This window comes from Budorcas taxicolor, chromosome 11 (assembly GCF_023091745.1).
Source record: "Budorcas taxicolor isolate Tak-1 chromosome 11, Takin1.1, whole genome shotgun sequence".
Taxonomy (NCBI): domain Eukaryota; kingdom Metazoa; phylum Chordata; class Mammalia; order Artiodactyla; family Bovidae; genus Budorcas; species Budorcas taxicolor.
In genome coordinates, this window is record NC_068920.1 from 78,993,160 (window position 1) to 79,006,789 (window position 13,630).

The 13,630-nt window shown below is 44.8% G+C and overlaps 1 protein-coding gene across 1 annotated transcript in view; it reads left to right on the plus strand.

Moving 5' to 3' along the window:
- The window catches only part of VIT (vitrin), an 82,864-nt gene that overhangs the window by 49,058 nt on the left and 20,176 nt on the right, over positions 1-13,630 (plus strand). The window contains exons 8-10 of the mRNA XM_052649096.1: positions 587-631; positions 2,129-2,191; positions 8,909-9,056. Of these exons, the coding sequence (XP_052505056.1) occupies positions 587-631; positions 2,129-2,191; positions 8,909-9,056 (256 nt within the window). The remainder of the gene's footprint in view (positions 1-586; positions 632-2,128; positions 2,192-8,908; positions 9,057-13,630) is intronic.

Genomic DNA, 13,630 nt, shown 5'->3' on the forward strand with positions numbered 1-13,630 from the left:
AGTCCTGAATATTCATTGGAGGGGCTGATGCTGAAGCTTCAATACTTTGGTCACCTGATGCGGAGAGTCGACCTATTGGAAAAAGGCCCTGATGCTGGAAAAGATCAATGGCAGGAAGAGAAGGGGACAACAAAGGATGAGATGGTTGGATGGCTTCACTGACTCAATGGACATGAGTTTGAGCAAGCTCCAGGAGATGGTGAAGGACAGGGAAGCCTGGTGTGCTGCAGCCCATGGGGTCACAAAGAGTCGGATACAACTGAGCGACTGAACAGCAACAATGGTGGTTCTTCAAATTGCATGAGCTTTTAGTTCCCCTTGAACTTCAGGACTGCTATCATTCCATGCTTATTGGTACATAATGAAAGGAAGAAAAGAGTAACAATGTTTTTGTCTCTGACTTTAAGAACTTTAAATAAGAAAATCACAGATTTCAGGTTGCTTCATCCCATATCTGGTCTTGGGTTTCTTTACTGAGCTTTCTGCCATAATTAGAAAATATTATCATCCTGGCAGTTCACTTGAGGGCTTCTGCTGGTTTCATCTAACTAATGAGTTTGTTTTTTTCTTTAATCCTGAAAATCAGGGGAACCTGCCTTGTGGAAACCTGAATCAGTCCTTCTCGATGCAGGTAATTATACAGCCCATACTTCTGGCCATGACTAGATCAAGATTCTTAGGATTACAGCAAATGGCACAGAGGTCAAATCTGCTACAGAAGATTCCTCCGGTGTCACCTCCAACGTTAGGTATCTGGTGGCCAGGCAAATGGCCCACTGAAACCCCCACAGGGAGGACTGAGTCAGGGACAAGACTGGACTCACAGAGAGGGAAGGAAATGTGAAGACAGAAGGCAGTGAGTTCCCAGCCCCCAAAATGGGTTAGACCCTCACTCCATCTGGGCACACACCTTAATTTCATTCTATTTCTTCTTCCTTCTTTGCAAATGGGATTCAGGTTTTTTCTTCTCATGAATGAATGTTGTTCCCTATTTACTACATTAAGCGTTTAAAACTCCAACAACAAACACAGTTTTCAGAATCTTGGTGCAAGGGCAGATTTTGCTGGTTTGGGGGCAGGCGGAGGGATATGAAGGAGAGGACTTGAGCCTCTGGACGTGTATTTCTTCCCCTCCCAGGACTCCTGGCTGAGAAATGCCATTAGTGAATTTTTTTAATGATTTGAGGAAGTGGGATGAGCAAGCTGACCTTTAATGGGAAGATGAAATCATGTGCTTTGCAAATTGGAAAAACTAACAAAGCCAAGAGAAAGCTCACCCCACCCAAGAGTGGAGTCCTGAGCACCTTCTTCCGTGGAGGTGGGGGATTCTTGGCGGGCATTCCCCAGCATCCCAAAAACAGGAGACTCACTTCCGGTGCTGCAATTACACTCTGCCGAGAAACTCATTGGCCTTTCTAAGCCTTAAAAGACTATTGTCTTTATTTCCTTATATGAAACATTTATGAATGTGGCTCCCAGGTAAACAGCTCTAAAGAAAACCCTGAAGCTGAAATTCAGTTCACATACACACACGCCCTCTCAAAGCACTAATCCTTTTGTTTCTGCATCTGGTCTCAGCCTGCAGCAGGGGACAGGCTGCAGCGTAGACCCTCTTGTTTGTTTGAGCTGCTAGTATCTCATCTCTTCTCCTCCGGTCTACACCCAACCCCGTCCTTGGTCTCACTCATCTTTGTTCATCAACTCAGTCACTGGATATTGACTGAGGACCACAGGGAAGGTTTATGTGATGGGTGAGACTCATCCCTGACCTCGAGATTTTCAGAATTGTACAGAGGGATAATTTACACTGGCAAAGTGCTTAATGCTTTCAGATAAGAAGGCTAAGGCTCAGCTAGATTAAGCCAAGGGGCTGTAGAAGACAGATCTGAACACACTTGACTTCAAATGCCCGTAAGCACCCAGAGGAGTGCTGTGTCTCTATTGCACTGTCTGTAAATATTCATCCATTCTTATCTCCTCAGACGGGGGTGGTATGGAGAAGGGCACAGTTAGCAGTAAGCCCAGCCCCTGGAGCTGAGTGTGAATATCCATTTTGTCCCCATCCCTGGGGTGAGGCCAGATGCTTCCTGTTCTTGTAAGTCACCAGAAGTTTTACTGCTCTTTCCAGGATTTGTTCCAAAAGAAGAATTAAGCACACAGTCTTTGGAGCCAGCATCCCAGGGAGATCCAAGTAAGTTAATTGACAACTAGAAACCCCTAGTGGCTTTGACATCTGATCTGCTCTCTCTCCCCTCTGCCCACTCACTCCCACCCACACCCGCCTCTCTCCTACCCTGGGTCTATTTATCTCTCTTCCGTCACTTTGTTCTAAAGGAAAAGGGAAGCTTCTGAAGGATTTAAACTATCTGTGTGCAAGAGTGGGAGAGGATCAGATGTTTAAAATGTCACTATGGCAACAGGCTGGGGTGGAGTCGGGGGACAAGAGCAGATGAAAGGAGCAGACTGGCTTGCCAGTGAGGATGAAGGTCTGCAGAGATGATGGTACACAGAGCTCAGGGTGGGAAGCATAAATGGAGAGAAATGGGCAAATCCAAGAGATAGAGAAAGAAGAAGCTAGAGGGGTGGAGGTGAAGACGGAGCAATTAAAGATGATTCGAACAACTGGAGCTGCCATCAGGACCACTGGAGTTGGAACAGGTTGGGGCAGGAAGGTGTTTATATCTATCACCTTCTGTAAGATATTCAGTCTAGCAGAGAGTTGGCCACCCTGACATTCAGAAACAACTGTCCAGCTGGAAACTTAGAGTTGGAAGATGATGAGGGCAAAACCAAGGTTTTGAGAACCGAAGGAGAACAGAAAGTGTGACCCAGGGAGATAGGTGACAGTAAGAAGCAGGGGACTTAAACCTGAAGATCTTTGATACTGACTGGGTGGAAGAGAAGCCACCCAAGGATACAAGAAAGAGAGCAGAGAAAAAGAGGGAAACCAGGAAGGGAGCTGTGTGTTGCAAGCATCTGCAAATTCCCCCAGAAAGCCGTGACAAGTCAGCCACCAATGGGGTGCCAGTCTCAACTCACCTATACGTGAGAATCACCTGCAGATACCTTAAACAATGAAAAATGCCAATTCTTGCCTCATACCTACTGAACCTGAGTCTCCCTTGATTTTGCCACTCAAAGTGTGGTCTGAGGACCAGCAGCATCAGGCATCACCTGGGAGCTTGTCAGAGATGCAAACTCTCAGGGTCCACCCCAGACCCACTGAATCAAGCAATTCCTTTGCAGATTAACCCTTGAGAAGCATCGCCTAGAGTGATTCCCAGGCATCTTTATTTGTTGAAGCTGCATAAGGAACTCAGATATTTATCCAGGGTTAAAAAACACTGGCCTAATATAGTAACACAAAGCATTCATCTATAAAATTGTACCATGTTGAAGAATACCAAAGCAATTAAGAAAATTGGTAGATTGATTCCTGCAGACACTTTGTCTTACCTTTCCTTCCTCCTCTTCCATGCTCAGTGAGCATAATAAATTGCTCATGCTGAACACTTCATAACCCAGTTCTGTCCCTTGGTATTGACACTGCCATCTTCCCATCAGCATGTTTTCATCTTAATGGGAGGAAGCCACTAGGGTCTCAGTGAGCACATGCCCTGAGCGTGAGCCGCTGTCACTCAATCATTCTTGGGTGCAAATCAAAACCGCAGTGAGCTATCATCTTACACTCATCAGAATGGCCATCATCAAAAAATCTACAAGCAATAGATACTGGAGATGGTGTAGAAAAAAGGGAACCCTCCTGCACTGGTGGGAATGTAAACTGATACAGCCACTATGGAAAAGACTAGGGAAGCGCCTTAAAAAACTAAACAGAGGACCACCATATGACCAAGCAATCCTACTCCTGGGCATACATCCAGAGAAAACCATAATTGAAACAGATACATGCAACCCCAGTGTCCATTGTAGTGCTATACATGGAAGCAACCTAAATCTCCATCAACAAAGGAATGGATAAAGAAGATATAGATATATGTAATGGAATATTACTCAGCCATAAAAAGGAATGAAACTCTGCCATTTGCAGAGACATAGATGGACACAGAGACTCATACAGAGAGAAATCAGAAAAACAAATATTGTATATTAATGCATATATATGGAATCTAGAAAAATGGTATAGATCATCTTATTTGCAAAGCAGAAATAGAGACACAGACATAGAGAAATTGGGGATATCAAGGAGGAAAGCTGGGGGTGGGATGAATTGGGAGTTTGGAATTGACATATACAGATTATTGATACTATGTATTAAACTGATAACTAATGAGAATCTGCTGTATAGTACAGGGAACTCACTGCTTTGTGGTGACCTAAATGGGAAGGAAATCCAAAAAAAAGAGGGGATATATGCAAATATATTGCTGATTCACTTTGCTGTACAGCAGAAACACAACATTGTAAAGCAACTGTACCCCCAAAAAAATGAATTTTAAAAATTTCTTGGAAAAGAGGAGCAAAGTTAACCCCAGTTTCAGCCATTAGGCTAAGTAAAGAGAATGAAGTAAATAAACACTTTGCTTCTTAAAACCTATGAAATCAATGTCTCAATCCTGAACATAGCTCAAGATGTAAGAAATAAGGAGAAAAAAATGGTCTAGGAAGAACCAAAATAGATGCTACAAAATCCATGTACTCTTGTTTGGCCCTTACTCTAATTAAGTTATTCTTTTCTCTAAATAAAAAAAATAAAGGATTTTCATTTAAAAGGCATATTGAACTACGCTGCTGACATCTGAAAGAAAAAGTTCTCTTCAGGCGTGCTTCTCAAACTTTAATGTGCACATCAATCACCTGGGGATCCTGCTAAACTGGAATCTGATTCTATATGTCCAGGTGGAGCCTGGGCGTTCACATTTCCAGCAAACTGTTGATGCTGGTGGGCGGCAAGCCCTAAAGAACACCACTGCCACCTGCTGGCGGAAATTCACATCACAAGCCTGGACCTAGGAAAAGAGTGGGAATAGCCCTGTTTGGGAAATATGCCAAGCCATAGAGTAGTTCCACTGTTCTTTTACTTGATTCTTGACTTTCAGTCAGTTCAGTTCTGTCGCTATGTCGTGTCCGACTCACTGCGACCCAATGGACTGCAGCACACCAGGCTTTCCTATCCATCACCAACTCCTGGAGCTTACTCAAACTACTGTTCATCAAGTCAGTGATGCCATCCAACCATCTCATCCTCTGTCAACCCCTTCTCCCCCTGCCTTCCATCTTTCCCAACATCAGGGTCTTTCCCAATGAGTCAGTTCTTCACTTCAGGAGGCCAAAGTATTAGAGCTTCAGCATCAGTCCTTCCAATGAATATTCAGGACTGATCTCCTTTACGATGGACTGGTTGGATCTCGTCGAAGTCCAAGGGACTCTCAAGAGTCTTCTCCAACACCACAGTTCAAAAGCATCAATTCTTGAGCGCTCAGCTTTCTTTATAGTCCAACTCTCACATCCATACTTGACTACTGGAAAAAACCACCAGTTCAGTTCAGTCGCTCAGTCATGTCTGACTCTTTGCAACCCCATGAATCGCAGCACGCCAGGCCTCCCTGTCCATCACCAACTCCCAGAGTTCACTCAGACTCACATCCATCAAGTCAGTGATGCCATCCAGCCATCTCATCCTCTGTCGTCCCCTTCTCCTGCCCTCAATCCCTCCCAGCAACAAAGTCTTTTCCAACGAGTCAACTCTTCGCATGAGGTGGTGGCCAAAGTACTGGAGTTTCAGCTTCAGCATCATTCCTTCCAAAGAAATCCCAGGGCTGATCTCTTTCAGAATGGACTGGTTGGATCTCCTCGCAGTCCAAGGGACTCTCAAGAGTCTTCTCCAACACCACAGTTCAGAAGCATCAATTCTTCAGCACTCAGCCTTCTTCACAGTCCAACTCTCACATCCATACGTGACCACTGGAAAAACCATAGCCTTGACTAGATGGACCTTAGTCAGCAAAGTAATGTCTCTGCTTTTGAATATGCTATCTAGGTTGCTCATAACTTTTCTTCCAAGGAGTAAGCGTCTTTTAATTTCATGGCTGCAATCACCATCTGGAGTGATTTTGGAGCCCAAAAAAATAAAGTCTGACACTGTTTCCCCATCTATTTCCCATGAAATGATGGGACCGGATGCCATGATCTTCATTTTCTGAATGTTGAGCTTTAAGCTCAACTTTTTCACTCTCCTCTTTTACTTTCATCAAGAGGCTTTTTAGTTCCTCTTCACTTTCTGCCATAGAGTGGTATCATCTGCATATCTGAGGTTATTGATATTTCTCCCGGCAATCTTGATTCCAGCTTGTGTTTCTTCCAGTCCAGCGTTTCTCATGATGTACTCTGCATAGAAGTTAAATAAACAGGGTGACAATATACAGCCTTGACGGACGCCTTTTCCTATTTGGAACCAGTCTGTTATTCCATGTCCAGTTCTAACTGTTGCTTCCTGGCCTGCATACGGATTTCTCAAGAGGCAGGTCAGGTGGTCTGGTACTCCCATCTCTTTCAGAATTTTCCACAGTTTATTGTGATCCACACAGTAAAAGGCTTTGGCATAGTCAAGAAAGCAGAAATATATGTTTTTCTGGAACTCTCTTGCTTTTTCCATGACCCAGCAGATGTTGGCAATTTGATCTCTGGTTCCTCTGCATTTTCTAAATCCAGCTTGAACATCTGGAAGTTCTTGGTTCACATACTGTTGAAGCCTTGCTTGGAGGATTTTGAGAATTACTTTGCTAGCATGTGAGATGAGTGCAATTGTGCGGTAGTTTGAACATTCTTTGGCATTACCTTTCTTTGGGATTGGAATGAAAACTGACTTTTTCCAATCCTGTGGCCACTGTTTAGTTTTCCAAATTTGCTGGCATATTGAGTGCATCACTTTCACAGCATCACCTTTTAGGATTTGAAATAGCTCAACTGGAATTCCATCACTTCCACTAGCTTTGTTCATAGTGATGCTTCCCAAGGTCCACTTGACTTCTTATTCCAGGATGTCTGGCTCTAGGTGAGTGATCACACTGTTGTGGTTATCTGGGTCATGAGGATCTTTTTTGTATAGTTCTTCTGTGAATTGTTGCCACCTCTTCCTAATATCTTCTGCTTCTGCTGTAAGTCATATGTTATAAGTCATATGGTGATAGCAAATACCCTCTTCCAACAACAGAAGAGAAGACTCCACACATGGACATCACCAGATGGTCAATAAGAAAATCAGGTTGATTATATTCTTTGCAGCCAAAGATAGAGAAGCTCTATACAGTCAGCAAAAACAAGACCGGGAGCTGACTGTGGCTCAGATTATAAACTCCTTATTGCCAAATTCAGACTTAAAAAAAATAGGGAAAACCACTAAACTATTCAGGTATGACCTAAATCAAATCCCTTATGATTATACAGTGGAAGTGAGAAACATATTCAAGGGATTAGATCTTATAGACAGAATGCCTGAAGAACTGTGGATGGAGGTTCATGACATTGTACAGGAGGCAGGGATCAAGACCATCCCCAAGAAAAAGAAATGCAAAAAGGCAAAATGGTTTCTGAGGAGGCCTTACAAACAGCTGAGAAAAGAAAAGTGAAAGGCAAAGGAGAAAAGTAAAGCTATACCCATTTGAATGCAGAATTCCAAAGAACAGCAAGGAGAGATAAGACAGCCTTGCTCAGTGATCAATGCAAAGAAATAGAGGAAAACAATAGAATAGGAAAGACTGGAGATCTCTTCAAGAAAATTAGAGATACCAAGGGAAAATTCTTGACTTTAGTGGCATCTTTAAACTTCACTTCTTGAGTTCATTTGCTTCTTCCAATCTTCATCTCAAGGATCATGCTTGGGCATAGGCAGTTTGGAGGCAGCAAAGGACAGGGGTAGCCAGCAAATGAGAAGAGTTGGCAGGCCCCAAACATCCAGGCAGACAGGGCCTAAAAGCTTACGAGGTCTCCAGTGAGCCCAGGCACTGATTCCAGATGGAGTGAAGTCAGCCAGGCCCAGAGAGGTCCCTGTCATTACCTACTTCTCCTCTGGTTTTGATTGTCATGCACCACAGCAAGAAAACAAGGCGTTTTCTCAGAACCTTTTCCCTTCGTGTCCAGTTCTGTAGTATCACTCTTTACTAAGTATTCCTCAACAATTCTGTTTAAAACTGTACCAGCTCACGTCCATTTCTTGCTTTCACTAATGCATATATGCGCGATGTGCTCAGTCGCCCAGTCGTGTCTGACTCTTTTGCAACCCCATGGACTGTAGCCCGCCAGGCTCCTCTGTCCATGGGATTCTCCAGGCAGGAATACTGGAGAAGGTAGCCATTCCCTTCTCCAAGGGATCTTCCTGACCCAGGGATCAAACCTGGGTCTCCTGCATTTCAGGCAGATTGTTTACAGTCTGAGCCCACACATTTGCATATACATACATACATATACATATATATATTAGGGCTTGCAGGTGGCGCTAGTGGTAGGAAGTGACAACCCACTCTAGTATTCTTGCCTGGAGAATCCCATGGACAGAGGAGCCTGGCAGGCTCCAAAGGGGTCGCAAAGTGATCAATACAACTTAGCAACTGAACACAACAGCTGACATGGTCTAAGCTAGGAAACCATTCTGAGGACCTTCTTAGACTTGACTTGGAGGTCTGGCTTTTGAAGTCTGTAACTGTAGCTAATACAGAGAATTCTACAACAACCACGGAAATAAGTACCAACCCAAGTATCTGTGATCTTGGTGGCCAGTGAAAATCTGCTGTGAATATAAATAAATAACTATATCTTGCATCTTGCTACTCTTTTTTTTTTTAAACTTTCTTTTCATTGCAATCTCAGGCAGCTCTGGTTGAGGAAGCAGGGAGTGGGCCGTGAACGCAATGAGAGGAGCAGAATAACAGAGTCTTTTTCCGCTTCTCAGGCTGCAAAGTTGACTTGTCGTTTTTAATTGATGGGAGCTCGAGCATCGGCAAACGTCGATTCCGAATCCAGAAGCAGTTTCTGACTGACGTCGCCCAGATTCTTGACATCGGCCCTGCCGGTCCACTAATGGGTGTTGTTCAGTACGGGTAAGTGTGGCTCTGAATTCGAAAACCAGGGCATGACCCTCGTTTCATTTTGTGCCAGAAAAGAAAAATATCCATACATCTAGAGCACAGCAGATTCATTCTTTTCCCTGATACAGACGTAAATGAGAGAAACTGAAGCAATCCAGATGCCAATGAAGAAATCTGAGGCCTCCAGGAGGAGGGACAGGTTAATCAACACTTGAAAGTAAATGGCATTTGCACTCCTGATTGGTAGAGAGAATATTTGTTTGGAGATTAAGAGAGCTGGGTTCAAGTTTTCGCTTAGCCAATAGCAGGCTGTGTGGCCTTGGGCTAAGGCCTTCACCTCCTCTCAGGCAATTTCCCTTTCAACCCTGACTCCTCAAGTATTAGTTTGAGGGGCTCCTGTGCTACCTTATAGGTGTGTGTGTGCTAAGTCATTTCAGTCGTGTCCAACTCTCTGTGACCCCATGGACTATAGCCCGCCTACAGTCCTTTGGATTCTCCAGGCAAGGAGACTGGAGTGGGTAGCCATGCCCTCCTCCAGGGGATGTTCCCAACCCAGAGATTGAATCCAGGTCTCTTGTATCTCCTTCATTGGCAAGTGGGTTCTTTATCGCTAGCTGGGAAGACCAAAAACTCTGTAGCAGAGGTCTCACTTATAGGTGAGATGACCAGAAATCATGGTCCTCTGGGTTGAACTTTCTCCTTTCTCCCAATAACCTGAGGCCTCTGCACTGGTTGGGGGGGAAGCTCACCTGGCAATGGGGAGCACTGCAGGAGGTGGGGGGGGGGGGGGTGATGGCCCTCAGGAGTCACCTAGTTGACTATCTCCAATTCATTCTACTGTTCTACATAGGATAGAAATTGAGGGCTCATACTGATGTCCACCCTCAACTTTTCTCTTATTGTGGATAATAAATCAATCTTATTTCACATGCAATAGATTTCTCTTTAAAGCAGATTTACAGATACCAACTGGAAATAAGTAATCAAAAGAGCAAACAAGCTGAAATCTCAAATAATAGGTGGCCTTTTGATCCAGAACCAGTAAGGGTAGGATAACTGTCTCACTTTTCACAAAGGATCTTGGACACAACCTTCCCTCTTCATCCCCCAGATCTGTAGCTCAGCCTTGGCCTTGGAAACTAACTTAGGCCTTGGTACCTCTTGCTCAGAAGCAGCAGTCACAGCTTATTTGTGCTTCATGACAAGTTAAAAAAACAAACAAACAAAAAAAAAAACCTGACAATAGCCAGGATGTCTCCAGACCCTTCAAACATTTAGAGCAGCATTTTAACCAATGTTGTTATGTCAAAGACAGTAGGACATTTAGTTCTGAGATCTCCAAAGGAATAAGAATGCTTTGCTTTCACAAGGGCCTATAATATTTGTATTTTTAGAATTAAATTCCAATATCATATATAGCACCACCTTCTATTTCGGTGAAGAAAAATCGCTGAGTTAAGTGGCACTTGCGTACAATCTGAGTCAAATATATAAAAATAAACACTTGCTACAAATGTTAATTCTCAGTGTCAGATGTTCTGGAGCCTTTTATCTTAAAGTAGGAAAATAACGTGGTTTGGGCCATTGTTTTCTTGTATTTCAACATGCCAACCTGTTTTCATTCCTGTTTTTCTTTTTAAAGATAGCAAATGAATAGCAGGCTTCTCTGGGGAGGAAATGTAAGTGTTTTAGTGCAGATGTCCCTGGTCAGTTTATTGAGGGATTTAAAGCTTGGTGTGTCATCTTGCATTAAAAAATAGCTGCTTTAAAAGCTGTGTATACCAGAGTTTATAGGATAATATGAAAATAAGGCGATAAATATGTCAAGGAAAAGAAAAATGGCAGGCAGACTATTTGGTGTGCTGATGGGAACACGGATTAAATAATAAATGTAGCAGGGTAGGAAAAACAATTCAATAAAGGCTTCTTCCTCTCAAAATAACATTTTCTCCCACTGTGTTCTTAACGTCATCACCATTTACAGGGAAGAGTCTACCTCCATGCTTTCCAATGTCACTTTCTAAAAATACCTTTGCTGTTTGTCCTTTTTTCCCATCCCAGGTCCTTATTAACTTAAAGCCCTTAAGGGAAACGTGTCTATTTTCCTTCACTTTCTGCTCACACAAGCCAGTCGATCATCTTCAGCCTTAGAGGGGGGTGGAAAGCACAAGGAACCGGTGACAGGACATCCTGAATTCTAGCCTTTGCTCCACTGGGTGACCTTAGGCAAGTCACTTAGCCTCTCCGTGTAAGAGCTGCCATCGGTGAAGTCCGAGGCAGGCGGAGTGGCTGATTTATTCGGGCTCTGCCAGCCCAGATGTTCATAATTCAGTGACTGGCTCTGTGCTAAGAAGACAGCCAATCAATGAACGTTGGGCGAACCCATTGGAAGCGCTTCGTCTCCCTTCCAGCCTCGAGTTCTGAATAGGTGGGTGAGTGATGAGCAAGGAAACAATGGCGGCACAGAGGTTATACGTCCGTCGAGGGAACAAAACCAGTTGGAGAAAGGGACTAGGAGGGTGTGATGAGGCTGAAGGGGAAATCCACGCACCCAGAAGTAAAAGCTGAAAATGCTCTTATATCTGCCCCAGCTCTCCCGTCCATTCTTTCTCCAGCAAATGGTCTTAGTGTGCAGAGGGGGAGGGTGTGGAGCAGGGAATGGTGAGGGCAGCGGTCAACGCAGATCTGAAGCCAGTGTTTCTGGAAAAGGCCTCACCAGTGTTTGGCTGGCTGGGAAACTGGTCCCCTTTCTGGCCCATTGGGTTCTCACTAGATTCTAGTACTCACGTCACGACCCGCCACTGGGGATCAGCCCCCTTCTCTCAGAATCGCAGCACAGTGGGGGCCCTAGAAAGCTCATGCTTCCACTTCCTCATGTTACAGTAAGGAAACAGGCTCTAAAAGAAATCCCCACCTCGCCAGGAACAAGCTCCCAAGGCGAGGCGTAGGCTGGGAAGGAGCTGGCAGAGGTGGGAGGAATCGGAGCTCCCTTTTTCTCCTCTCGGGCCTCTCACCCCCATCAGCACTGCCCTGGGTCCACGTGAAAGATTCCCCCAGAACATTCTTTTGCTTGGCTTTCCTAGAGCTGAGGCAGAACTTAGACTTTTGAATTTGGGATTTAGAAGCCTCATACAATGAACAGGAAACAGAAGGCAAATAAGAAATAAAAATATGAGAACCAGAACAATGGCCTGATGGACAAAATGCAGAGCTTGTTCCGCCTGCTGGTCCCTAAGCATCCGACACAGAGATACTTCGGGTACAAGAAACAGAAACCAACCCAGGCAGGCAGGTGGAAGGAGAGTGATGTCACGGGATTGGCGGGTCCCTGGCCCCTCCCTCCTCCTTCCCTGCATCCCCTCTGCTCTCCGCTTGTCCTCTCTGTCCTTCCCCCCAGTGGCCCAGCATCATCCCCTGCCAGGCCCGTGGCTTCTGCCACTTTCTGTAACTTCTCCTTTCACTGGCTGGGCTCCTACTTCTGGTCCAGGCCAGGGGGAGCTCTTCAGCCCAGGTGGTGCCAACCTTCTCCGTCTCCCACATCCTCTCTCTGCACGCGCAGAGGCTTGGAACCCAAGACTGGGTTAACATTTCAGCAACCACAGCGTTCCTTCCACAGTCATCACCACCTCCAGTAAGAGAGTCCACATCTGATACAGACCCGGAAAGGCTGAGTGACTTCCCTAAGAATGCACAGCTAATGCTTGACCACTAGGGAGAGGATAGATATTAAATCTTGGGTTAATCTCTAAAATGTGAAACCAAATTGACTTCAAAAATTTTGCTTCTCTGCCAAGAAAACTCCTGATTATTGAAGTTTTCCACCAGACTGAGGACTGAGACCCTGTTGAAGAAAAGGCCAAGGACCAAGCCCTCATTTTGCACACGTGGTCTCATTTTAGAATTAAGCAGCCAACAGGCTTGTGGTTGCGCTCAAGACCAATGTGAACACTAAGAGGCTAGATGAAAGAATGGCCAGACAAGTAGCTATTCGGTGAACTGTAGCAAACAGAACAGTGAAGCCAAGCAGGTTACATTTTAGCTGCTGCCTGGATCCACGGGTACTGAATACCCTCTGGACCTTCAATATAATGTTGTCTTCATCCCCAGTTTCAGTACAAATGGAACAGAATTGTACATGTTCTTCTGAACTTTGTAATCTATCCAAGGGTACCAACACTGGAAAACAAGCTATAGAATAGAGCAAAATATTGGTTGTTCTTCATTTCAAAATGAAATCCTTTTCTTTGCTCATGGTTCTCTGACAGGTGTCCTGTGTTTTAGCTCAAAGTTGGGCTGCATTTCCTTACTTTACTTCTCAGCCCACCCAACTCAGCCCAGACTGAACACCCTCAGTCACATTCAGTTGAGCCTCCCTTCCTACCCCCCAAAGCAGGAAGGATGCTCAGAGGCTACCGTGGACCAGGTGAGCCGTCCAGTGTGGGGCAACCAGACTTGGGGGAAGAAACCAGGTGTTGGGTGTGGTGCGATGGGCGGAATAATGGCTGCGAAGCTGCCCATGTTTGACTCCCTGGAATCCACGGCTGTGATAACTCACTGAGACAACAACCTTCCTGGCTGTGTGGAAT